The following is a 26,040-nucleotide window of genomic DNA, read 5'->3' as shown; positions in this document are numbered from 1 at the left end:
TCCTCCGTTCCCCTGTACCTTCCATTGTAAAACTCCAGAACAGTGCAAGATATTCTGTTAACTTTAGAGAACGCGATTAACTTTAGAACACAGTTTTACACGGCCAATGCATAGAGGCCATGTTTGTGAAGAAGTACCTTTGACTTGAAAAATTACAAGCTTATCCTTTAAGGCCCCTCGATCAGCCTCAAGGCAGATGTGACATTGGCTCTGTGCCATTTCAATGCCTCCTGCGCTCTTCAGAATGGAACTTCAGCCGTCAAAGACCCCCACTGAAGAACTGAATGGTGATTGCACTGTTCCAGTGGCTTCTCTTCAGCTCTTTTGTATGTATGATGATTATACTGCTGTGTACACTATATGGACGCCTGATCGTTACACCAACGGGGACTTTAATGACATTGCACTCAAACACAAAGACTTTAATATGGAGTTGGTTCCCCCCTTTGCAGCTGTGACAGCTTCAACTCATCTTGGAAGGCTACTCCACAAGAATGGAGCATTTCTGGGGGAATTTGTGCCCATTCACTCTGTAGAGCATTTATGAGGTCAGGCACTGATGTTGGACGAGAAGGTCTGGCTCACAATCTCCATTTCTGTTCACCCCAAAGGTGTTTGGTTGGGGTTGAGGTCAAGAATCTGTGCAGGCCAGTCAAGTTCTTCCACACCACACTCATCGCACCACGTCTTTACGGACCTTGCTTTGTGCGCTGGGTCACAATCATGCTGGAACAGAAAAGGGCCTTTCCCAAATTTTCCACCAAGTTGGAAGCTTAGCATTGTCCAAAATGTTTGACATTCCTGCGGTAAATGTTTTAATACGAATGGCAGATCAAGATCTCCTTTGTTGTCCATTGTTATCCCCTGAAGATGTACTACATTACCTTTCTTGGATACATCCTTCTTTCTACAGTAATTCGTGTGGAGGAAGCCCGGATGGTGTTATATGGTTGTAGATATTCTTCGTGATATTGTAAGTTGATGTTTTCATCTTCAGCACCATCACCACCAACTGTTTCCTCATAGTCTATTGATGCTCATTTAACCAATTTGCTGTGTAACCCATTGACATTTTTGGCATTAATTCGTTTGACTTCATCCTTTCTCGGTGCTAGGATTGCCCGTGTACTCATTTTTTCTGTCCAAGCATTAAGATTGCCCTTCAATGGAAGTAAGGGGCCGAGCCCAAACCCTGACGAAACAGCCCAACACCAAACTTCACAGTTGGCACAATGCAGTTGGGCAGGTAATGTTCTCTCGGTACCCACCAAACTCGGACTCGCCCATCTGACTGCCAAACAGAGATGTGTGATTTGTCACTCCACAGAACACATTTATACTGCTCCACAGCCCAGTGGCGGTGTGCTTTATGCCACACCATCCGACACTTGGCATTGGACTTGGTGATGTGAGGCTTGCATACAGCTCCTCGCTCATGGAAACCCATCCCATGAAGCTCATGCCACACAGTTAATGCCAGTGAAGGTTTGGAACTCTTCAGCTATGGAATTAGCAGAGCATTGGCAAGTTTTACCCACCATGCACCTTAGCAGTCTTTGTGACTTTATGTGGTCTTCTGCTTTGTGGCTGAGTTGCTGTTGTTCCTAAATGCTCCCACTTTTCAGTTGACCATGGAATACCCAGCAGGGATGAAATTTCACAAACCGTCTTAGTGCAAAGGTGGCATCTCATCACAGTACTACCCTTGACATCACTGAGCTCTTCAGAGCGACCCGTTTTGTTTCACAGATGTTTACAAATGGAGACTGCATGGTGAGGGGCTTGGTTTTATACACCTGTAGCGATGGGTCTGATTGAAACACCTGAATTAAATTTTTAAGAGGTGGGTCCCAATACTTTTGGCTATATGGTGTACGTCAAGAGTGAAAACTACACTTTAAAGCCAGTTCAATCTATCCTTTCTTTTGCACCACTAGGGGTCTTTGCGTGCCTGCTCTACACGCTAGCCTCGTTGCGGTTCTGTCGCTCAAAATTGTTGTACAATTTAAACAGATTTTTATTTTCATGGGAATTGTTACTAAGCATAATAGAACTATTGTACATTACAGCAAGTAATTAACCATAGTAAAAAATAGTCAAATGTAATAATCTGAAAGGAAGTTATGTTTCATGTTGCGTTAGAGTTATTCATCGCGTAATTCGATTTTGTTTAGTTTGGCTTTGAAATTAACATGCACATACTTTTGAAACTTACACTTTTACTGTAAACCTTCAGTAAAAACAATTTTGTTAATTCAATTTTTGTCAATATCGCTTTGAATTTTGATTGTGTGTTTGGACTTTCATCGTGACAACGCAACGTATAACTGCCTGTGAGTGAATATCGTTTCTTTCTGTCTATTAAATGAAATGACTTTTTCGAATGTTTGTCTCTGATTTGTTAATTGTCTTTTCAAAAGCTATTCTAATGGGACACGGTAAATGTTTTAATACGAATGGCATATCAAGATCTCCTTTGTTGTCTAATGTTATCCACTGAAGATGTACTACATTACCTTTCTTGGATACGTCCTTCTTTCTACAGTAATTTGTGCGGAGGAAGCCCGGACGGAGTTACCAGTTGTGGTTATTTTCTGTGATATTTTAAATTGATGTTTTCATCTTCCGCACCATCACCACCAACTGTTTCCACATAGTCTATTGATGTGCATTTAACCAATTTGCCGTGTAACCAATCGACATTTTCAGCGTTAAGTCGTTTGACTTCATCGTTTCTCGGTGCTAGGATTGTCCGTGTACTCATTTTTTCTGTTGATATCCCTTTGTGACGAAATTCTTCAATAAGATTTGGATATAATACGTCTTCTTTAATTGGGAACTTAAAGTGAGGAAAACGTTAAAATTTATAAGAGCTAAGAGGGCAGGAACTGTGTCTGACAAAAGCATTCACACCAATGAGAGGTGAGAGGACCGTGGGCGTGGTTGAATATGGTTGAGAGGAGGGCGGGACTTGAAAAAATCTCGTGGCCAAAGTCTCATCTCACAGGACTTGAAAAAATCTCCCAAAAAGTCTCGTCTCGTCCCAGGATTTTTTTTTATATAATAGAGAGATATGCCTCTTGTCTAGATATTTATGCTATGCTTCCTAAAAGAGGGCTGTATGTACTGTTCAGCGTAGCACTTTGAGTAGTGAGAAAAGCGCTATATAAATGCAAAGAATTATTATTATTATTCAAACTATGAGCTGCATTTCTTAAAGAACAAGAACAGGTTCCCAGGGAGCATGCCACCATGTATGTGCCTTCTCAACACTTGAGGCGGGTGTTCTGGTTAATTGAGTGCAATCAGTGGAGGTTCCCCCTTGCTGAGTTGAGCACAGTTGTCATAGAAGTGGGTAGTCTGGAGGGGAGTTTTGGCCCCCCTTGGCGAGGTGATTGCGATCATCAGAGTTGGGGGGGGAACTTTAATTAAGTGTGATTGTCAGAGCAGCGACCCACCGCACCCCACCACCATTATAGACGAGAGCAGCTTGAGAAACACTGCACTGTAAGGCCAAAGGCATGCCGACGTTGTGTTACGTTTAGCATTGCCGTAATGTGGATTTTAGCCATTTGTTCTTCTAACTCATTCTTTTTATTTTTTTTTAGGATTTTGTGACCGGCTTTATGGACCTCTATCAGCTGGCTTGCCTAAAAATTTGTGCCTTGGAAGCTGAAATCTTATCACACCAGAAAAACATTAAAGCTCTAAAATCTGAACTGCAAAATGCCTGTCTCCGCGAAAATGAGGAATTTCTTCCAGTAAGTCTCTTATTTATTTATTTATTTATTTATTTAACACTCTTATACATGTTCCTGTCTCTGACACTTAGTAATCCACTTTCATTAACAAATCTTTACAATGGATGAACAGTTTCAGCTTTAGATTAGGGGCTGCAAGAAGATCTACAGCTAATGAATAAATGATTTGTAAAGAAGTATAAAGAAGAATTGCCGAATGTTTCTTAATGCGTGACTCATGAAAATTATTGTCAGGCGTTACCATTATATGGATTATCACTGAGTAACTTTTGTGAAGGTTTGAATGTGCACAAAGTCATAACCCTGTGTAACAAAGAGACAAGGGGGGGATATTAAATCTTTGGGACGCCACAAAAATAAAATGCGTGGTAAAGCACGTTGAAGAAAGATGAGAAACGTTGTGACGATACGAGTCTCTAGAAAGACTGACTAAGATGGCGTTGCTTCTGGTAATGAAGATTCCTGGAAGGAAGAGGCAGGTCCAGGTGGGCGGAAACCGGAAGTGATGTCAGAGGTGTCATGGATGTCAATCGTCCAGTATGCCAGAGAGCAGAAGAGAAAAGGCATTCGTTGACAGCACCCCTTGGCTTTCCAGGGGAAGATTACAATTATCAGAGCCGTTAAACTGTCCTATGCGCACAGCTAAACATTATGTAACACTAGCTGAAATACCCAGCATTGCCCGGGTGGAAAATAAAGTGTTTTTTTTATTTAAAAAAACACAACTTTAAAAATAAATTAACAAACAATGAAGACTCTTTAATGTGCTTGTCTTGTGGTCTTGTATGTATGTTATCCTCCAGTTGACGCTCTGAACCAGCCAACTCTATTTAATGTCAAAAGCAACAGGGGCGCAGTGCTGCTCAAACATAAAGAATGCTGGCAGTCACCTCCAGTTCGCCCTCTGGTGGTCGTTCCGAGTGTCAGTTGGATGATAACATGCATACAAGACCACAAGATCACCCACCACCCTACCCAGAAGGGGGCGAGCTAGGGTTGATTTCACCCTACAGTATGAGAAACATGTGTACCAATTTTCATGAAAATTGCTGTAGCCGTTCGGAAGTGATGCTGGAACATACATACATACATACACACACATACATTGACTTTTATGCAGTATATATAGATTTGTGAATGACTTATTAATGGAACTCATTACAGTAGACCCCCGCAAAGTCGCAGTTCAGAGTTCATGGCCTCGGTCGTTCGCGGATTTTTCCTCATAACCTGTCTAATAATTGTTAGTGGAAACCGCAAATATCCTCCACAGTTTTTATGGCTTTTTTCGTGGCAATACTGTACTGTAGAGATAACAGTACTCAGCTGTAGAGAAAACCGCGACTTGGGATGGTGAAAGTAGCCAATAGAATTTGAAACTGCAACTCCCAGCAGTCCCTGCAGTAGCTCTGATTGGTCTTCTGCTAAGGGTGTTGGGGCTGTTGAGGTCAAAGGATGTCAGCGCGGCTTTTAAAAAGGGGGCCAGTGACCAAAAGCAAAAAGTTTTTGTCATTTTGTGTTTCAAGTTCCTGTCTGTCTGCCTTTCTGTTGGGTTACCTGTACTTATTCATTTTGTCCTGGATCATTTCGTGCGTCTGGTAATGTCTGCCTGTGTACATGAGGACTGTAAGTGGATTCATGGCCATCCCACAAAGAAAGGAGCGCTCCTGAACCCGTCCACCCGTCTTCACCATTTCAGGAACTACTGGTAGGACTATCTGTACATTCCCATTCAACATGCGGATCTCTGGACTATCTATTTTCATCATTACATTTCATCCGTTGCCGTTTTTCATGAACTTTTTCATGATTAACTGTGTGTGTTTTGTTTGTGCTTTGTTGTATTTAATGTGTAATCGCCGTAAGGGGAACAGGGGTGGTATCATTGTTTTCTTATTTCATTTGTTTTCATTACATTCTTTATTTGTTGTTTGATTACCGGTTTGCTTTGTTTTTGTCTCTGTTTGTGAGTGCGCGCGTCAGGTCAAGGCTGGAAGCTCCACCATAAAAATAAATAAATCCCCATCTTCTTGATTGCAGCTTCTCACGCAATGCTACGCTTACTTAAAAGCCTGAACATCACCTGTCCTTTTCGGCTGATTGCTTTGTTTCTCTCTCCTCCCCCAGACAGTTGTGCTCCCCTATGATGTTTGTCTATTGTTTAATCGTTAACTAACTGCATGCTGAGCACCTTTTACTTCTGAAAGAGACATGTTTGTTTGAAGTGTTTGAATGAAGTTCCTGTCTCTACAATCTCCTGTGTTTGTGTGCAATTCTGTGACCCAAGCTGCACTAAGACTAGCCTGCCAGCGTCAGCGCTTACCTCTGTGTGCGTGCTTGCAGCCAGTTTAAGTGCAGTTGGCTCAGTGATTTACATCCATGGCGTCAGTTGCACCTTGTACATATTGTTCCAGTAGTTCTTTAAATAGTTGTTACAGTTCATTAGCAGTATGTAAAACAATCAGTGTTGCAGTAATTGTGATGCTCTTTGCATGAAAAAAAATGTGTTCCATAAAAATTTCACTTTTTCTTTGTTAATTGTGACGTTTACTTACAGTGCAGCAAAAAAGTATATGGCGTCCAGGGATGCATTAACCCCCAAGTATGTGGCAGTTTAATGGTTAAAGCCCCAAGATGCCGCCGAAACGAGCTGCACCGTCTAAGGCTTCTGGCAATGAAAACACGCTTGCATGAATTACAGTACATATAGTGGGAACATCGGTATTTTACATTCTAGCACTGCGGGAGACATAGCAGTACAGTATACAGGCTTACCTTTACACTCTTTATTTTTAGGTAATGTATTAAGCTGAGTTTGAAATTAAGTTAAATTGTTTTGGGAGCATATTTAGGGTTTAAACTATGAAAATAGGCATTTTTTTTAACCACACCCAAAATTCTCGGTTTTTCACAATTTGCAGTTGCTCTAGGAATGTAACCCCCTGCGAATTTTGGGGGTGTACTGTATAAAGTCTTACCCTGACCCTGTATTTATCAAGCGTCCCAGAGTAGAAAGATAGTCCTAACTGGCTCAAAAACCTTGCAAATGTGCTTCTACATTTAAGCTGATGTCACATTATATGACTTTTTGTTGTGGGATATTTCAGATGTACCAATCGCAGTTGCTGATCTCATCACTGCGCCATGTCGAGTTGGACAACTGAAAATCGCAGGCCCATCTCACATTTACCGAGTGAGTGCCGGACTTCCGGTGCAGTTGTGCTCGTCCTTTTTTCTGTCAGCTAATTATTTGTTGCCTGAGGGAGCCGATCGTACAAAGGGTTAACAGTTGCATCGAGTTTAGCAGCAATCACTAACCTTTATTTCTTTTTTTCATACTCTGTTTTAGTATCAAAAAATGAGACATCAGACAGACGAGCATCTCTTCTCGTTGTGAGGGCCACAGCCCCTGTGTTGCTTGATGGAGCCGGCGCAATGCGTGAAGGGTTAATAGCTGTGGTGCGTTCAGCCGCAGACTCCTCCCCTTTTTTATTTTTTTTTTTTCCTTTCTGTTTTAGTACCTTTAGAAGCTTGTCTGTCTGATGTCTCCTGTTTATCTATTTGTGAGGTTCAAAACACGCGTATTCCTTATTCCTCACCACTACATTCTTTACATTATATAGGGTGTCCCACTCGGGAGTACAACTTTAAAAATGCGAATTACTCTGCAACGCGTGCATGTATCATCATGCAACAAGGTTCAAAATATTCCTTATTTAATGAAGAATTGATTCTGTGTCATAAAGAGGCGGGCACTATAGCGGGCGCCGCTACGGGACAACGTGCCATACCTCTCATGCCAGTATGGAAGAGATCCGATCGTTTTTTGAAGACAGGGTGATCTCTAAAGGTTTGTGGTCACCTCGATCGCCCGATTTAACTCCCCCAGATTTTTTTCTATGGGGATATTTAAAGGGCAAGGTTTATGCAAGCAAACCCAGGACCATCGAACAACTGAAAGCAAACATTGAGCGTGAAATTGTTTCCATCGACAGTGACATGTTGCAGAGGACATTCTCAAATATGGAGCGTCAAGTTTCCTTGTGCGCGGACGTTGGGGGAGGACATTTTCAGCACCTTTTGTAATGTGGACTTGTTTTCCACTAAATACAGGTATGTTCAGTTCTTACAGCTCGCCTTTACGTTCACGCGTTCGCGAGTAATTAGCATTTTTAAAGTTGTACTCCCGAGTGGGACACCCTGTACTTCCAGCTGAATGCTCATTGGTTCTCAAGTCTCCCGCACAACAAGCCCACCCCGCGGACCAAAGAGAAGACCAGTCCTGTTTGACTTTATCTTAGCCATTCGCAGACCAGTTGGTCTCGTTTGTTTGGCATGTCACATTAGACGACTGACTTCATGGGCACATGCTCAGCCAACTTGCTAAGATTATGTAAATGAAGTTTATGACTGGAAAAGTTGTTTAGTGACATAGCCTATACGAATAGGAATAAAAGCCTTTGATCAGTTTTGCTAATTTAGTAAACTACTTCTAAACTTCACCAGGATGTAGGAGAGTTCATGAGCTGTCCTAAATTGCTAGGAGCTGCACAAAAGATGGCCTTCAGGTCAAATCAAGTGGCTTTATTGTCATAATATCCATACACCGTATTGCAGCATACAGACTGGTTTCTTGAACATGACAATGAGTTCGCTGGACATGAATGGTCTCCACAGTCATCAGGGAGCTCATGTATAATTATTTTCATAGAATTCATACTAAAACATGACGCACGGACAAAACTAGAAACGCACGAAAAAAACTCAGATGCATAAAGCTTCATCAGCAAAGTTCCACACACTTTCCCTTTATAAATCCCAGTCAATGTGAATTGTAATGCACATGCACAAGCCTACAGTCCCACCCGACTCCTCCCAGAATTATGCCCTTATGAATATGCAAATCAATATAGATAGCCCCTTCTGTTCAGTGTTGTGTTAAAAGACAATGACACAAGCACGTGTTAAAAAGAAGAATTTCACCGAATGTGAAATGGAGGTCCTGTCTCAGTGAAGTGTTGGCAAGGAATAACGTACTATTTGGTAGCTTAAGCAGTGGTATAAGCAACCACAGGAAATTGATGGGAGTGGCAGAGGCACTAAAAAGTTCAAGTTCAGGAAGTCGCATGGTGCCTGAAATGAAAAAGAAGTGGATGTACATCAAAGGCGACATGAAAAGGTGAGTCGTAGGCCACCATCTGAAAAATAAGGTCTGTCCAGATTAAAGTCGAAACATAGAAACCATAGCAGTGCTTTGACGCTGGGTGCGTCCTGTTTGCAAAGCTGAGCAGAAACGTGCATATGCATGGTCTGAGGCTGCTGTGAATATGTGGATGGCTTTTACAGCAAGTTTAGTTTCTGTACATCCCTAAGTGAGCGTGGAAACAGGCTTAGACAACATTTTGGTGCATGAGGCCACAGATTTCAAACCCATAGAGCAGGCATGTCAAACTCACTACCACTGGTGGGCCACTTCGACTGCCATACGTGCGTCAGCGGGCCGTACTGTAACAAATACTATTATACTATTATACAAAGTTACTGTAGCTTTCTCTCCAATACTGAAAACTTTAAAAAATGTAACACTTAAAGTTTAAAGAAAAGCAATTTATTTCCATGCAGTCTCCATACAACAGTGTAGAATTAGAGTCTTAACCTCTTAGCTAGGTCCTTATTATATTACTAGGCTCACCCGCCTTTTAAGGCGACCGACTTTTATCCTCACTTTGTGTGCGCTCCATGTGTACATCAGGCATGTAAATGTAGGGAATGAGAACATCAAAGTGCCCATTCATAACATCTCCCGAAAACCTACGTTTTTTTTTAATCCCCTCGAGTGCCTGTCCAAACTTGGAGTGTAGGACTCCATAATAATGTACTTGAAACTCATTGGGGAACAACTCTCCCACTGCCATTAGCTCAGAAATGGTACCATAAGTTTGAGACTTTGACATTTCAGTGAGATACTGAAGCTCAGTTGTATAAGAGATTCCTGACGGCATCATTGGAAATGGCTGAAACCTTGACCAATTACTTAAAACATGTCGTACAATGTCAGCCCGAATCTGTACCGCTAAAGACGGAGTTTCATGCACTAAATAAGCTATAGATGAGAATAAGCAAGCACCATCTCCCCTGATATTTACTACACGGTGAGGCATTTGTACTCCATCAACATTAGTTATTTCCAGAGACATAATTTGTCTATTTTTCCAGCGCATCGCGCACAAAAGCAAGGGAACGATGGGAGCACCAGAAGTCTGTTCACATCACCTCGCTTCGTACCGCAAGTGGTAAGTCTGTGATAAGTGGAATACCGCTACGCTTTGCATTCACGGGACGGAAGGTAAATCCCGACCGCTTTTATATAGTGTCTTGATGATTGATATTCATTATATTCATTGCTTATATAGGAGCCTTACAGTGTGAGATTTATTTCTTTTGTCCCGACACTTGGCATCTCTTGTTAGTAACCAGTTCGTCAATATCAGGCTTGAAATCTTGTGCAGCTGCAACTTTTATGACAGATGAAAGGTGCTCGACGGTAAGTCTTGAGCGATGTGGGGTTTTGGTAGCTTTCATTAACGAAAACAATTACTCACAAAGGTAAGTGCTTCCGAACATAGACAGTACTCTCGATGCCAACTTATGGATCTGCACATACGAGGGTGGCAGGTAAGCATACAAGCCTGGCACACCAACTTTGTTGTATTTTGCCTTCAGAATAGAATCTGACTGCACTTCAACCAATTCCATTTGGATATTCTTAGGCGCATTCTCAACGTTGTAAGAGAACAGCGCAATGCCCTGTTTGTGTGAACTGAAATCACGAAAACGCTAACTAAATTCATTGCTCAGTAATTCAAGTTGGAAAAGAAATGCTCCAAAAATCAAATTTTACTTTACTAAGTTTACTTCAAAGTTTATATTGTAAAATAAGCTGATATGCAAAAAGCCCCCTGACCTACACTAATTTTACAAACTCAAAATCACAAAAATATGTTAATAAACAACTCACCAACTTCTCGCGTCCACTTCAGATCTTCAGCTGTAGTCTGCACTAACTGTTCGTTACAATACTAGCGCAAAATTACATGAAACTAGAGCAAAAAAATGTGAAAATATGCGGGCTATTACTACTCGTGATGGTCAGTTCTGCCCAGTGGCCAGTCTCAGCAGCCCAGTCAGTAGTGTAGCCTTAGCAGGGGCGGCTCTAGGCTCGTGGCGGCCCTGGGCAGAGAAAGAATCGGTGGCCCCTTCGCCAGGCAATGTCAATACGGTATCTTATGCACGGCGGATGGCCATATCTGTTGCGGACACAGCATAGCCGCCTCGTGCTCATGACACGCTTCTATATACGTGTGTCCGTAACTTGAAAACCAAGTGGTGGCCCATGATATTCTCATTACGGCAAAACATTATAATACTACATATAGCTTACTGCTCCGACTCTAGCGACATTTGTAAATACAGCGTACTAATTAACAAGAAACATAATGTTTTTCGGCCACATTGCCGTCAGCTGTGTCGTTATTTTCTCTTTCTGTTTTATATTCAATATATGTTGGCGTGGCGGCCCCTGGGATTTGGTAGCCCTGTGCAGGTGCACAGTTAGCACATGTCTAATGCCACCCCTGCTGCAGCCTAGCACTTCAGTTGTGACGCTGCGGCTCATTAACTTTGGTCAAGGCTTGTGGCTATACTAGCAGATGACGTTTCCAGTACCGTAATGCCATGGGAAAACGTGCTTTTGTCAGAAGTAAGAAAAGTCAATAAGTAACACCGAAGATGCAGAATGATTCAATCACAAACGATAGTAATCATTTTGTACAAGTTAAGTGCTAACTAGGATCTGTCATGCGGGCTGCACAGATTTCTGTTGCAGGCCGCGTGTTTGACATGCCTGCCATAGAGCACCTTTAGGATGTGGTAGAACGGGAGATATGCATCATGGATGTGCAGCCGACCAAATCTGTAGCAACTGCGTGACGCTATCATGTCAGTATGGACCAAAATCCCTGAAGGAATGTTTCTGGCACCTTATTGAATCTATGCCATGGAAGAATTAACAGCAGTTCTGAAGCCATAAAGAGGGTCCAACCCGGGACTAGCAAGGCGTACCTAATAAAGTGGCTGGTGAGTGTATATCATAATTGCCGTAGTGCTTTAATTCAGGATGGAGTGCAGGTGGTCTTTGCCACACACCGCCTTGTCCAGATTGCAGTGTTTTCCTCTTGAACCCAATTTCTTAGTTTTTTGATAAAAGTTTCTTAATAAACTCTTCCTCTTCAAAACAAACAAACTTCACAGAGAAATGGACTCTGAAAACCATGAGGGGTAAAAAAAAAAAAATGGACGAAAAAGCACAACGGAAAATAAAAAAAAAAAATAGAAAGCCAAGAGAGAGAAGGAGCCTTTCAGCCTCATCATTCATCAAGGATGTTTGCGTGCAACTAACACATTGATCTCGTCCAGCCTTTTCTTGAAGATGAACAACATGTTAGTAGGAGGAAGACGAGAAACTTTATTTATTTATTTATTTTTTTCCCTACCGATGCTTAATTCCCCGATGTGGCATCCCACGTCCAAAACTGTGCAACAGCAATGCAGTGGGCCAAGGTCAGCCAGGGCTTTTATTTATTCCTTTTTAGTTTCTGTAATCAGATCTTCTGTAAGCCATTTGTGTTGCATAAGGCAGGGGACTGAAAGCATTGCTTCAAAGCGAGACTCCCAGAATACTAGAAAACATTTTTTTTGTTTCTCTTTTTTTTGTTGTTTGTGAATATGTAACTGTTTAAAATGTGACACGCAGTGCAGTGCCTCTGCCTCGAATAGGCTCTGTGAGTTTGGTGGTAGGGCCACGAAAAAGGAATTGGGCATTTGGTAAAATTTCAATTCCAATCACAATCCCTAATGTGAATATTCAGTGCCATCCATGATTGGGACAAAGACACATTTGTTTCCTTCATTTATCTCTCTCCTCTCCACAGTTTAAAACTGCAAATCAAACAATTCAGATGTTGTGATTCAGGTGGACATTACAGACTTTCATCTAAGGGGATTGGCAGACACTTTGGTCACATAACACTTTTTCTATTTGCCCCCCCCAGCCCCCCCCTCCTAATTTCAGGGCACCATAAGGACATTTGGTGTCACAGGTTTTTGCGATTCATCAGGTGGGTTTCATGGCTTCATAAGAGACCTCGACTAGTTTCTACCCTTTGGAATCTCTGGTTTCCATCAATCAACATGAGAGGACTATCTATCTATCTATCTATCTCTCTTTCTATTATATTATGCCTTTCCTATCTACAGTTAGGTCCATAAATATTTGGACAGAGAGAACTTTTTTCTCATTTTGGTTCTGTACATTACCACAATGAATTTTAAATGAAACTCCGATGCAGTTGAAGTGCAGACTTTCAGCTTTAATTCAGTGGGGTGAACAAAACGATTGCATAAAAATGTGAGGCAACTAAAGCATTTTTTGAACACAATCCCTTCATTTCAGGGGCTCAAAAGTAATTGGACAAATTAAATAACTGGAAATCAAATGTTCATTTCTAATACTTGGTTGAAAACCCTTTGCTGGCAACGACAGCCTGAAGTCTTGAACTCCTGGACATCACCAGATGTTGGGTTTCCTCCTTTTTAATGCTCTGCCAGGCCTTTACTGCAGCGGCTTTCAGTTGCTGTTTGTTTGTGGGCCTTTCTGTCTGAAGTTTAGTCTTCAACAAGTGAAATGCCTGCTCAGTTGGGTTAAGTAAGATCAGGTGACTGACTTGGCCATTCAAGAATTTTCCACTTCTTTGCTTTAATAAACTCCTGGGTTGCTTTGGCTGTATGTTTTGGGTCATTGTCCATCTGTATCATGAAACGCCACCCAATCAGTTTGACTGCTGTATTTAGCTGGATTTGAGCAGACAGTATGTCTCTGAACACCTCAGAATTCATTTGGCTGCATCTGTCCTGTGTCACATCATCAATAAACACTAGTGTCCCAGTGCCACTGGCAGCCATGCACGCCCAAGCCATCACACTGCCTCCACCGTGTTTTACAGATGATGTGGTGTGCTTTGGATAATGAGCTGTTCCACGCCTTCTCCATACTTTTTTCTTGCCATCATTCTGGTAGAGGTTGATCTTGGTTTCATCTGTCCAAAGAATGTTTTTCCAGAATTGTGCTGGCTTTTTTAGATGTTCTTTAGCAAAGTCCAATCTAGCCTTTCTATTCTTGAGGCTTATCAGTGGCTTGCACCTTGCAGTGCACCCTCTGTATTTACTTTCATGCAGTCTTCTCTTTATGGTAGACTTGGATATCGATACGCCGACCCCCTGGAGAGTGTTGTTCACTTGGTTGGCTGTTGTGAAGGGGTTTCTCTTCACCATGGAAATGATTCTGCGATCATCCACCACTGTTGTCTTCCATACCTGACAATCTCCCAAATAATAAAAATAAAAAAATACCTCAAGTATGGTGTTTTGTTGTGTTAGGGTCCTTGGGTGACCCCATTCCCTTCTTTATTAGGGAGACCATAACAAAATGGCTGCCTAACCCTACGCCTAACCCTAAGGAACAGAATATAACTGATTCAGTAGGTACCTCCATACCTGATAATCCCCCCAAATAATAAAAATACCTCAAGTATGGTGTGTTTTGTTGTGTTTGGGTCCTTGGGTGACCCTATTCCCTTCTTTATCAGGGAGACCTTAACAAAATGGCTGCCAAACCCTGCCATATCCCTAACCCTAACCCTAAGGAACAGAATATAACTGATTCAGTACGTACCTCCATACCTGATAATCCCTCAAATAATAAAAATGACTAATCATACAAAGATCCAATGCGATTCAAAAGATTTCTGAATGACACCCTATATTTTCAGAACCATGTCTTATTCTTGGGGACGTAACTTGAAGTGCCTTGAAAATGGCTGAGTGTGGATGGGGTGGCGTCCAGATTGAGGTCATTTGTGACCTGCCGGTTTCTAATTTGCTTTGGATCAGGTTTGGCCACAACCCCACGTTACACAAGTGAATGGGCTCATGGGTTTGTTGGATGTCCTTGTTCCGTACCATTTCTATTTGGATTTTAACCCTTTGATTTCGATTTTGAATAACATGTTTCCCAAATGCAACTGTCCAAATATTTATTGACCAGACTGTATCTATCTATCTACCTACCCACCTACCTGCCTGCTCTGCCTGCCTGTTATATAGTGCCCTTTATCTATCTACAGTTTGGTCCATAAGTATTTGTACAGTGACACAATTTTCATAATTTTGGCTCTTTACAACACCACAATGAATTTGAAAAGAAGCAATCATTGTTTGATTCGAGTGTGACTTTCAGCTTTAATTTAAGGGATTTACCAAAAATATTGTATGAGCCATTTATGTATGGCGACAATTTTTCTGCATAGCCCCCCAATTTCCAGGGGTTCAAAAGTATTTGGACCTTTGACAGACCAGCTACTCCATAGCCAGGTGTGCGCAGGTCCCTCATTATCTCATTAACTATTATGCAGGTAGAAGGTCTGCAATTGATTCCAAATGCAGAATTTGCATTTGTCAGCTGTCACTGTGAACTCTCAATTTGAGGTCCTAAGAGCTGACCATGCAAGTAAAAACAGGCCATCATTAGGTAGAGAAAGCGAAACAAACTCATCAGAAAGACGGCAGAAACACCAGGAGTGGGCAAATCAGCCATCTGTCTATTGTATAGTGCCTTTTCTATCTGTCTGTCTGTTATATAGTGCCTTTCATATCTATCTATGTATCTATCTATCTGTTGTACAGTTCCTTTAATATCTGTCATATATTTGGCACATATAAGACACATTGGTTCATAATCTAAATTCTCAATATATTGATCTGCATATCTGTTCTTCTTCTTTTGACTGCTCCCGTTAGGGGTTGCCACAGCAGATCATCATCTTCCAGATCTTCCTGTCCTCTGCATCTTGTTCTGTTACACCCATCACCTGCATGTCCTCTCTCACCACATCAATAAACCTTCTCTTAGCATCCTTCTCCCAGTATACTCAGCATCTCTCCTCTGCACATGTCCAAACCAACACAATCTCGCCTCTCTGACTTTGTCTCCCAACCGTCCAATGTGAGCTGACCCTCTAATGTCCTCATTTCTAATCCTGTCCATCCTCGTCACACCCAATGCAAATCTTAGCATCTTTAACTCTGCCACCTCCAGCGCTGTCTCCTGCTTTCTGGTCAGTGCCACCGTCTCCAGCCTATATAATACAGCTGGTCTCACTACCGTCCTGTAGACCTTCCCTTTCACTCTTGCTGATACCCGTCTGTCACAAATCACTCCTGACACTCTTCTCCACCCATTCCACCCTGCCTGCACTCTCTTTTTTACTTCTCTTCCACAATCCCTGTTACTCTGTACTGTTGATCCCAAGTATTTAAACTCATCCACCTTCACCAACTCTACTCCCCTCATCCTCACCATTCCACTGACCTCCCTCTCATTCACACACATGTATTCTGTTTTGTTCCTACTGACCTTCATTCCTCTCCACTCCTCTCATATCTCCACCTCTCCAGGGTCTCCTCAACCTGCTCCCTACTATCACTACAGATCACAATGTCATCAGCAAACATCATAGTCCACGGGGACTCCTGTCTAATCTCGTCTGTCAACCTGTCCATCACCACTGCAAATAAGAAAGGGCTCAGAGCCGATCCCTGATGTAATCCCACTTCCATCACTCCTACCGCAGACCTCACCACTGTCACACTTCCCTCATACATATCCTGTACCACTCTTACATACTTCTCTGCCACTCCCTACTTCCTCATACAATACCACAACTCCTCTCTCCTCACCCTGTCATATGCCTTCTCCAGGTCCACAAAAACACAATGCAACTCCTTCTGGCCTTCTCTAAACTTCTCCATCAACATCCTCAGAGCAAACATCACATCTGTGGTGCTCTTTCTTGGCATGAAACCACACTGCTGCTCACTAATCATCACCTCACTTCTTAACCTAGTTTCCACTACTCTTTCCCATACCTTCATGCTGTGGCTCATCTATTTTATCCCCCTGTAGTTACTACAGCTCTGCACATCCCCCTTATTCTTAAATATCGGCACCAGTCCACTTCTTCTCCTCTCCTCAGGCATCCTCTCACTTTCCAAGATTCCATTAAACAATCTGGTTACAAACTCCACTGCCATCTCTCCTAAACACCTCCATGCTTCCACAGGTATGTTATCTGGACCAACGGCCTTTCCATTCTTCATCCTCTTCATCGCTGTCCTTACTTCCTCCTTGCTAATCCATTGCACTTCCTGATTCACTACCTCCACATCATCTAACCTCTTCTCTCTTTCATTCTCTTCATTCATCAGCCTCTCAAAGTACTCTTTCCATCTCCTCAACACACTCTCCTCACTTGTGAGTACGTTTCCATCTTTTTCCTTTATCACCCTAACCTGCTGCACATCTTTCCCAGCTCGGCCCCTCTCTGTAGCCCACTGGTCCTTTTCTCCCTCCTTAGTGTCCAACCTCTCATACAACTCATCATATGCCTTTTCTTTAGCCTTCGCCACCTCTCTCTTCACCTTGCAACTTATCTCCTTGTACTCTTGTCTACTTTCTGCATCTCTCTGACTATCCCACTTCTTCTTTGCCATCCTCTTCCTCTGTATACTCTCCTGTATTTCCTCATTCCACCACCAGGTTTCCTTTTCCTCCTTCCTCTGTCCAGATGTCACGCCAAGCACCCTTCTTGCTGTCACTCTTACTACATCTGCTGTAGTTTCCCAGCTGTCTGTTAATTCTTCACTGCCACCCAGCGCCTGTCTCACCTCCTCCCTAAACTCAACCTTACAGTCTTCCTTTTTCAACTTCCACCATTGATCCTTGGCTCTGCCCTCACTCTCTTCCTCTTCTTGATCCCCAACGTCATCCTACAGACCACCATCCTATGCTGCTTAACTACACTTTCCCCTGCCACCACTTTGCAGTCTTCAATCTCCTTCAGATCAACTCTTCTGCATAGGATGTAATCTACCTGTGTGCATCTTCCTCCACTCTTGTACGTAACCCTATGTTCCTCCCTCTTCTTTAAATACGTATTCACCACAGCCTTTTGGCAAAATCCACTATCCTCTGACCTTCTTCATTCCTCTCCTTGACACCATACCTATCCATCACTTCCTCGTCTCCACTGTTCCCTTCACCAACATGTCCATTGAAATCCGCTCCAATTACCACTTTCTGTCCCTTGGGTACACTGTTCATCACTTCATCCAACTCACTCCAAAAGTCTTCTTTCTCATCCATCGCACACCCAACTTGCGGGGCATATGCACTAACAGCATTCATCATCACACCTCCAATTTCCAGCTTCATAATCATCACTCTGTCTGACACTCTTTTCACCTCCAGAACACTCTCGACATGCTGTTCCTTCAGAATAACTCCTACTCCATTTCTCCTCCTATCCACACCATGATAGAACAATTTGAATCCACCTCTGATCCACCTGGCCTTACTCCCCTTCCACTTAGTCTCTTGCACGCACAATATATCAACCTTCCTCTCTCCATCATATCGTTTATCTACCTTATATTGAGAACCTTATTTCTCTATGTGAATATTTATCATTCCTATATAGTGACTTATAAATCTCTATCTGTGATATTGCACTCTATCTATCTATTATATAGTGCCTTATCTATCTATCTATCTATCTATCTATCTATCTATCTTATATAGTGCCTTTCATATCTGTCTGTCTGTCATGTACTGTCTGCCATTCTCTCTCTAGGATTCTGTCATATAGTGCCTTTCACGTCTTCCTCTCTGATCACACGCCCACTTCTTTTCAGACGCACATGTGGATTGTAACATAGCAGCCAGCAGGTCATCAGACCTGACTGTGTTCCACACGTGTGAAGACATGAACTTCACTGTCTGAGTGTGTTTTTTGGATGCAGATGTTGCTCTTCCCTCTGGAACTTGTCAACAACAATTTAATGGTTGCTCTAAAATTTGAGCTGCGCAGGCTGAGATTAAACACACACGGAAATTCTTTTCCTAATGTCAGAGTAAACCCCCTTTGTGACTTTTCTCGAACTGCTTACCTTAGGGATAAATTAAGATGGTCTCTCTTTTTACTAGCACTGAGCCAGCTTCCCACCCTTTGTTTGTTTTTGGACTTTTTGGTCTCCAGGGTGAGCCAATCCCTGATTTTGTGCTGTTGGTATTGCGCCCGATGATTTTCTTTTTTCTTTTTTTTTTCTTTGTAAATTAAATTAAGATGGTCATTTGCAAACTTGGAAGAGCGGCGAGGGCTCGGTGCCAGCCCTGCACTGGTGACATGCTGTTCCCGTCGGGTCACACAGACTGCTTAACGAAATGAGACAACAATTCATCAGCTGAAGGCTGTGGCCGGTGGAGTCTGTTGAAACCGCTCATAAATCTCCGTCACCGCAGCTGAAAACTCGGAGACTCCAGAGCCGTTAACTCTTTACAGATCCGTCATTAAACATAAAGATATAACAATGGAAGCCTTTATTGGCTTGATTGACTTTACAGAATTATTATTGGATGCTGACCCAAATGTGATTCAGTTTATTTATTTTTTTTCCGTAATGCTTTGGTTGTCTTAAACTTGACACGCTTGTGTAATTTGTCAGGCCTCCTCATTGTTTTGCGTTTTTAGCCAAAGCACAAACACTTGAGTCAGTTTTAGGACTCACTTTTAAGTTTGACAGATGAGGAATATTGTTTTTCATTATAACCTGACTGTACTTCTGGGGTAGAAATGCTGGAGAGTCTCATGCTAACATGTCCAGTAGTGGTCTTAGTATTGTCACGTGTTGTGTAGCCGGTCAGTATGGCCGTTTTGGTAAAGTGCTGGTCTTGCCACCTTGTATTTAATGAGCTTCTCTCTTCTTGTCTTCATGACTCATTTTTCGAGTGCTCTGATTTCCTGTGTCCCTGTTAGGTTAACTGGTGACCAGTTCAAATGAGTGTCATCTCTGAGGGGCTGGGGTCCTGCCTGGAGTTGTTGTCTGTTTTGCAGCCAGGGTAGGTGGGTCGTTGCCATTTTAGAGCTCTTACACAAACAAGAAAGTGTTCATCCCCTTGGACGTTTTCACTTTTTATTGCTATACAATATTGAATTCTAGTGGATTTAATTTGATTTTTTAGACACTGACCAGTAGATAAAGATTCTGTAATGTCAGCAGGAAAATGGATCATAAAACACCAAATAAGTGGTCAGAAAAGCATTCACTCCCTTCAAGTCAGCATTCAGTAGATGGACAACTGGCCTCCACTATTGACTCATTCAAGTAAAGGCTGCCTAAGGTCTCCCAACGCAAACCCCCGATTATGGGATCATTGAGATTGTGATGAGGCTGAGAAAATTCACATGAAAGAGCCCCTCAAAGAAGTTCAAGATCAAAAATTACAAATGTACAAGGTAGGAAAAAGGGTGTGACACAGTAGACGAGGACTTGAATGTCGCAGTGAACACAGTGGGGTCAATTATCATAAATTGGGTGCTCCATCAACCCAACCATAGGTGCGCAAAAATAAAATATAAAGGTTACAAGGACACCAGTGAGTTAAACACAGGCTAGCAGGCTATGGCCAGGAATTACTGGGACACTCAAAATAGGAGGTGGGAGGCATGAAACCTGCTGCGGATACCCGGGGCTTCGTGTATAAAACTTGCCTCAGAGTCAATGGTGCTTATGCATGAAAAGGCAAAAATGGCATATACACCAAAAAAATCAGATTTATAAAACCATACATAATAGCTGTCTGTCTGTCTGTCTGTCTGTCTGTCTATCTATTATGCTGTACCTTTTATACTTCTCTATGTATCTATTATATAGTGCCTTTCATATTTAAATATCAATTCTGTAGTGCCTTTCATATCTATCTATTGATTATATAGTATCTATCTATTATATAGGGCCTCTCATATTTAAATATCGATTATACTATATAATGCCTTTCATATCTATCTATCTATCTATCTATCTAAGTTTTCTTCAACTTTGGTAGTACAAGGCAGCACCTATTTAAGATGGTGGCACCCATCAGTGTGTTATCCGAGTATCTATCTATCTATCTATCTATCTATCTATCTATCTATCTATCTATCTATCTATCTATCTATCTATAGTATTACATCAGACAACAGAATACGGCGACAAGACCAATATTCTTATTTTTAGACCCTTTTATTTATTTATTTATTTTTTTTACCCTTCCTCTACGTGTTTTGTCTGTTTCTAAATTCCTAACTCCAGTAATTGAATGAACACACAGATACTGGTCCTTTGTAGGAGGGTGAGTGAGAAGGCAGAGCAAGTTCAAAAATAGTCCATTTAATTCCATTCAAAACGAAACAAAAAAGTGAACTTAACGGCTAATGACAGTGGCCTTTAGTCGCCCTCTAATGGCATTCTCTGCTATTACAGGTCTGGAGTCGTTCCTGACAGTCAGGTCCTCAGGTCCAAATGCAACGGCACCTTCCTGGGAAGACATCTCTCTTTTATATCAGAAGGGGTGGGGCTTCTGTGGCCCAATTAACCTCAAGGGGTGGTTCCTAAGAGCAGCGGGGTGGGGAACAACTGTTAGCGACAGCACCCTCTGTTGTCCCATGGTGGTACCACATATGTTAGATGAGCCTGGAAGGCGTCCCCCTGGCACGTACATGTGACATGTTTTATCAAGGCGGATATGAAAATCAAGTACTTTTAAGAAGTATTTGTGCCTTTGTCCAGTATTCAAGCCACACTTTTGAGCCAATCTCCATCAATTTTTGCACAGATTTCCAAGTTTGCACAGTGGCAGAACCAGAGGCTGTATTTTATTTTTGAAATTTTTACCTTTGGGGAATTTTTAGTGACCACATCTGCATTTTATTAGAGAAGTTTCCCCCGAGTGACATTTTTGAAACTTAGCACAGGAATGCAATGCTGCTCCCCGGAGTTTTGTTTGGGGTCTCATGTAAAAGAATAAAAATCCACACTCGGAGCTCAACTCTACATACCAGCAGTGGGATTTTAACTCCGTACTATAGTTGGCAGTGGTGCCTTCAGAATGAACTCACGTTGACTGAACTGTTCTTCCATTTGTGTGGTACGAGACTAATATTAGGCCTACTTATAGTTTGTTTCAGCACGACTAGCAAAAGAAACTTTAATAAATAAAAACCAACACACACAAAAAACTGTGGGTTTAAGCTGGAATTAAGAAGACAAGATGATCCCTTCTTTAAAAAAAAACACACACACCATGCTGTTTTCAGAATTAACTCCCCTTTGACTTCTTCCATTTTAAAGCTAATGTTGGGACTGCATAGCGGTTCAGTTTCATCGTTACTAAGGAAAAAACGTTTTATCGGTGCTTTGATGCCTGGAGGACGATGGCAGCTTGGCTTATTTTTAAGGATGCGGTTCGTCTTCTTACTGAGTGTGGAAGCCCAGATTAAGGGCAGGCAATTAGAAATGCTTAGCTTTTCAATTGCTTCGGAAGATCATATTACCTGCATACAGTCCCAGACTTAATAAAAGTTTATTTTGTAAAATGTCCGAAGTTATATGAGCACTGCTATCAAAGAGGAACTTTACAGCCCATAAAAACAGGCTAGCTTTATTATTCCAAAAAAATGTCAAAATGCCACATGTGATGGAAATCTGGAGAAGGCTTTTAACTTCAGGAATGGCCAACGGGCACACGTGTGCCCAGCAGCCATCACTATTTAAAGATGCAGGACAAGCTCAGGTGGGATGTAGTGATAAGGGGGACAAGCCAGAGGAGAGGGGTCAGGCGGAGAACTTGGAGAGTTGTCTGCAGGAACGAACCTCTATGCCCGGCCACTAGTGGTGGTCCACACCTACAGGTACTTGGGGGGGTCCACATCAATGACAGGTTGGACTGGTCTCGTTTCGCAGAGGAGCTAAAGAAGAAAAGGTAGAGCAGACTCTTTGTCCTTAGGAGACTCTGTCCCATTAATGCGGGTTGGGACCTCCTTCACATCTGAATTAATTAATAATTAATTACATTTATGTAGCACGCTTCTCAGTTCTGAAGGAGCTTTACATAATAATAATAATAATATTTATTTGTATAGCACATTTTCAGACAAAAAAGGTAGCTGAAAGTGCTTACATGGACAGAGGGGAGCCACTTGAACCACCACCGATGTGTAGAACCCTCCTGGATGATGTAACGGCGGCCAATATTGTGCCTGTATTCTCATCACTCATTAGCTATTAATAATAATAACAAAGAAAGCCACAAAGAATTACAGCAGTTCTGAGGCAAAAGGGGGTCCAACCCAGGGACTAGCAAGGTGTACCTAATAAAGTGGCCAGTGAGTGTATAAATCATCCTCATTTAATTGATAATAATAAAAAATGACATTTATACAGTGTTATTGTCCCTACTTGCAGCACTTAGGCAGAGGGGAACCACTTCAACCACCGCCGATGTGTAGCACCCACCTTGATGATGCAACGGCGGCCATCATTAGCTATTAATAATAATAATAATAATACATTCTATTTATATAGCGCCTTTCCCATGCTCAAGGGTCGAGGAGGTGTAGAGTTAGGCACATTTACATGGTGACAGTGCACTGTTACAAATCCTGTTTTTAATGATGTTTTATGGTTCTTTACTGGGTTTTGTGGTTCCTCGTAGCTCCATTTCATTCTGTTGTAAGTGCCAGGCAGGATGGCCTGGTGTGCTGTCTGGGATGGGCACGGGTCTCTTTACCCAGACGGGAGGACAAAACAAAAGAAGCAGCAGGGGAAGGCTCCTTTTTGCAAATATACTTATCCCCCCATCCAGTAGATGGCAGCATCCCAAGACCTCAGTAACCGTATGGACAACTGCAGGGTATGATGGGAGTTGTAGTGCTGTGAATCAGCCCTGCTGGGTGCTACCAAGGGGTTGCTGTGGGGATTCATGGTCCCTGTTTTTCGGGACTTCCGCTTGACCGGGAAAGTGCTTCTATCTGGCAATGTCCTGGCACCGGACAGACTCCTGGGTCTGACAGAAAAGTAAGCCGTCCATCCAGCTTCCTCCAGTGGAGTCAGAGTCAGGTAGAAGGAAAGCAACACTCGCTGGAAGGAGTTGGACGGAAAGAGAAGAGGAGCGATGGTAAATCAGGGGAGCTTGGAGGAAACTCAACTGCACCACTCGATCTGTTCTGGGCCAGAACCGGAAGTGATGTCGTTAGGGCCCCGGAGCCGGACGTGACCTCATCGAGCCCAGGCCGAATTTCCAGTGGTCGGTCTGCAGAGGAAAAAGAGAAAGGAATTGTGCAGTCTGACACCCCCTGGTCAGGCATGGAATTATCCTTTTTTGAGCCGTCTGTCTGTCCTCACAGGTGGAGCATTGGTAATGCTGCTGCTTTGCAGTAAGGAGACTGTGGAAGATTGTGGGTTCACTTCCCGGTTCCTCTCTGTGTGGATAGCGCTTTGAGTACTGAGAAAAGCACTATATAAATGTAATGAATTATTATTATTTTATTATTATTATCTATCATATAGTGCCTTCCCTATCTATCTATCTATCTATCTATCTATCTATCTATCTATCTATCTATCTATCTATCTATCTATCTATCTATCTATCTATCTATACAGTGCATCCAGAAAGTATTCACAGCGCATCACTTTCTCCCCATTTTGTTATGTTACAGCCTTATTCCAAAATGGATTAAATTCATTTTTTTCCTCAGAATTCTACACACAACACCCCATAATGACAACGTGAAAAAAGTTTACTTGAGATTTTTGCAAATTTATTAAAAATAAAAAAATTGAGAAAGCACATGTACATAAGTATTCACAGCCTTTGCCATGAAGCTCAAAATTGAGCTCAGGTGCGTCCTGTTTCCCCTGATCATCCTTGAGATGTTTCTGCAGCTTCATTGGAGTCCACCTGTGGTAAATTCAGCTGATTGGACATGATTTGGAAAGGCACACACCTGTCTATAGAAGGTCCCACAGTTGACAGTTCATGTCAGAGCACAAACCAAGCATGAAGTCAAAGGAATTGTCTGTAGACCTCCGAGACAGGATTGTCTCAAGGCACATATCTGGGCAAGGTTACAGAAAAATTTCTGCTGCTTTGAAGGTCCCAATGAGCGCAGTGGCCTCCATCATCCATAAGTGGAAGAAGTTCGAAACCACCAGGACTCTTCCTAGAGCTGGCTGGCCATCTAAACCGAGTGATTGGGGGAAAAGGGCCTTAGTCAAGGAGGTGACCAAGAACCCGATGGTCACTCTGTCAGAGCTCCAGAGGTCCTCTGTGGAGAGAGGAGAACCTTCCAGAAGGACAACCATCTCTGCAGCGATCCACCAATCAGGCCTGTATGGTAGAGTGGCCAGACGGAAGCCACTCCTTCGTAAAAGGCACATGGCAGCCCGCCTGGAGTTTGCCAAAAGGCACATGAAGGACTCTCAGATCATGAGAAAGAAAATTCTCTGGTCTGATGAGACGAAGATTGAACTCTTTGGTGTGAATGCCAGGCATCACGTTTGGAGGAAACCAGGCACCGCTCATCACCAGGCCAATACCATCCCTACAGTGAAGCATGGTGGTGGCAGCATCATGCTGTGGGGATGTTTTTCAGCGGAAGGAACTGGGAGACTAGTCAGGATAAAGGGAAAGATGACTGCAGCAATGTACAGAGACATCCTGGATGAAAACCTGCTCCAGAGCGCTCTTGACCTCAGACTGGGACAACGGTTCATCTTTCATCGTTTGGTCAGAGTGTTGGGTCCAGCCATTGTACCGTGCCACCCCTGGAAGCAGTATCTTCAGTTGAAGGGCCCAGCGGCTTAGGATCCCTTCTAGCGGTAATGTGATTTGAATCGGCACCTTTCCAGATACCAGCGCAGATCCTTTTCCTCACTCCACCATGTTTATTTACATCTTTAATGGGAGTCTGAGCCCCGACCTCAAATTTATTGTGTACGTTTGGGAAGAGTTGAAAGACGGATTGTCAGCCAGGTTTTCTCGCCCAACATCAGTTTCTGACCTCACAAATGCTCCTTTGGCTGAACAGGCACACGTTCCCACAGACATACTCGAAAGATTTTATAGAAAGAAGAGTGTAGACTGGGGGACCAACTCCATATTAATGAATCCATGGATTTGGAGTGGTCAGAAGTTCACATTTGTCCATATAATGTAAATTGATCCAGCTGAAAACTGTATGGGGTGGTTGCCAGGTATCAGTGAATCCTCTAAATCTTGGAGGAA

The 26,040-nt window shown here is 42.5% G+C and overlaps 1 protein-coding gene across 1 annotated transcript in view; it reads left to right on the top strand.

The window, feature by feature from the left end:
- LOC114654975 (coiled-coil domain-containing protein 171-like) overlaps window positions 1-26,040 on the top strand; it is a 510,202-nt gene that overhangs the window by 445,892 nt on the left and 38,270 nt on the right. Inside the window, exon 24 of the mRNA XM_028805855.2 lies at window positions 3,609-3,761. Within this exon, the coding sequence (XP_028661688.1) occupies window positions 3,609-3,761 (153 nt within the window). The remainder of the gene's footprint in view (window positions 1-3,608; window positions 3,762-26,040) is intronic.

This window comes from Erpetoichthys calabaricus, chromosome 7, assembly GCF_900747795.2.
Source record: "Erpetoichthys calabaricus chromosome 7, fErpCal1.3, whole genome shotgun sequence".
Taxonomy (NCBI): Eukaryota; Metazoa; Chordata; class Cladistia; order Polypteriformes; family Polypteridae; genus Erpetoichthys; species Erpetoichthys calabaricus.
Note: the sequence above shows the minus strand (reverse complement) of the source record. Positions and strands in the feature narration are given on the sequence as shown.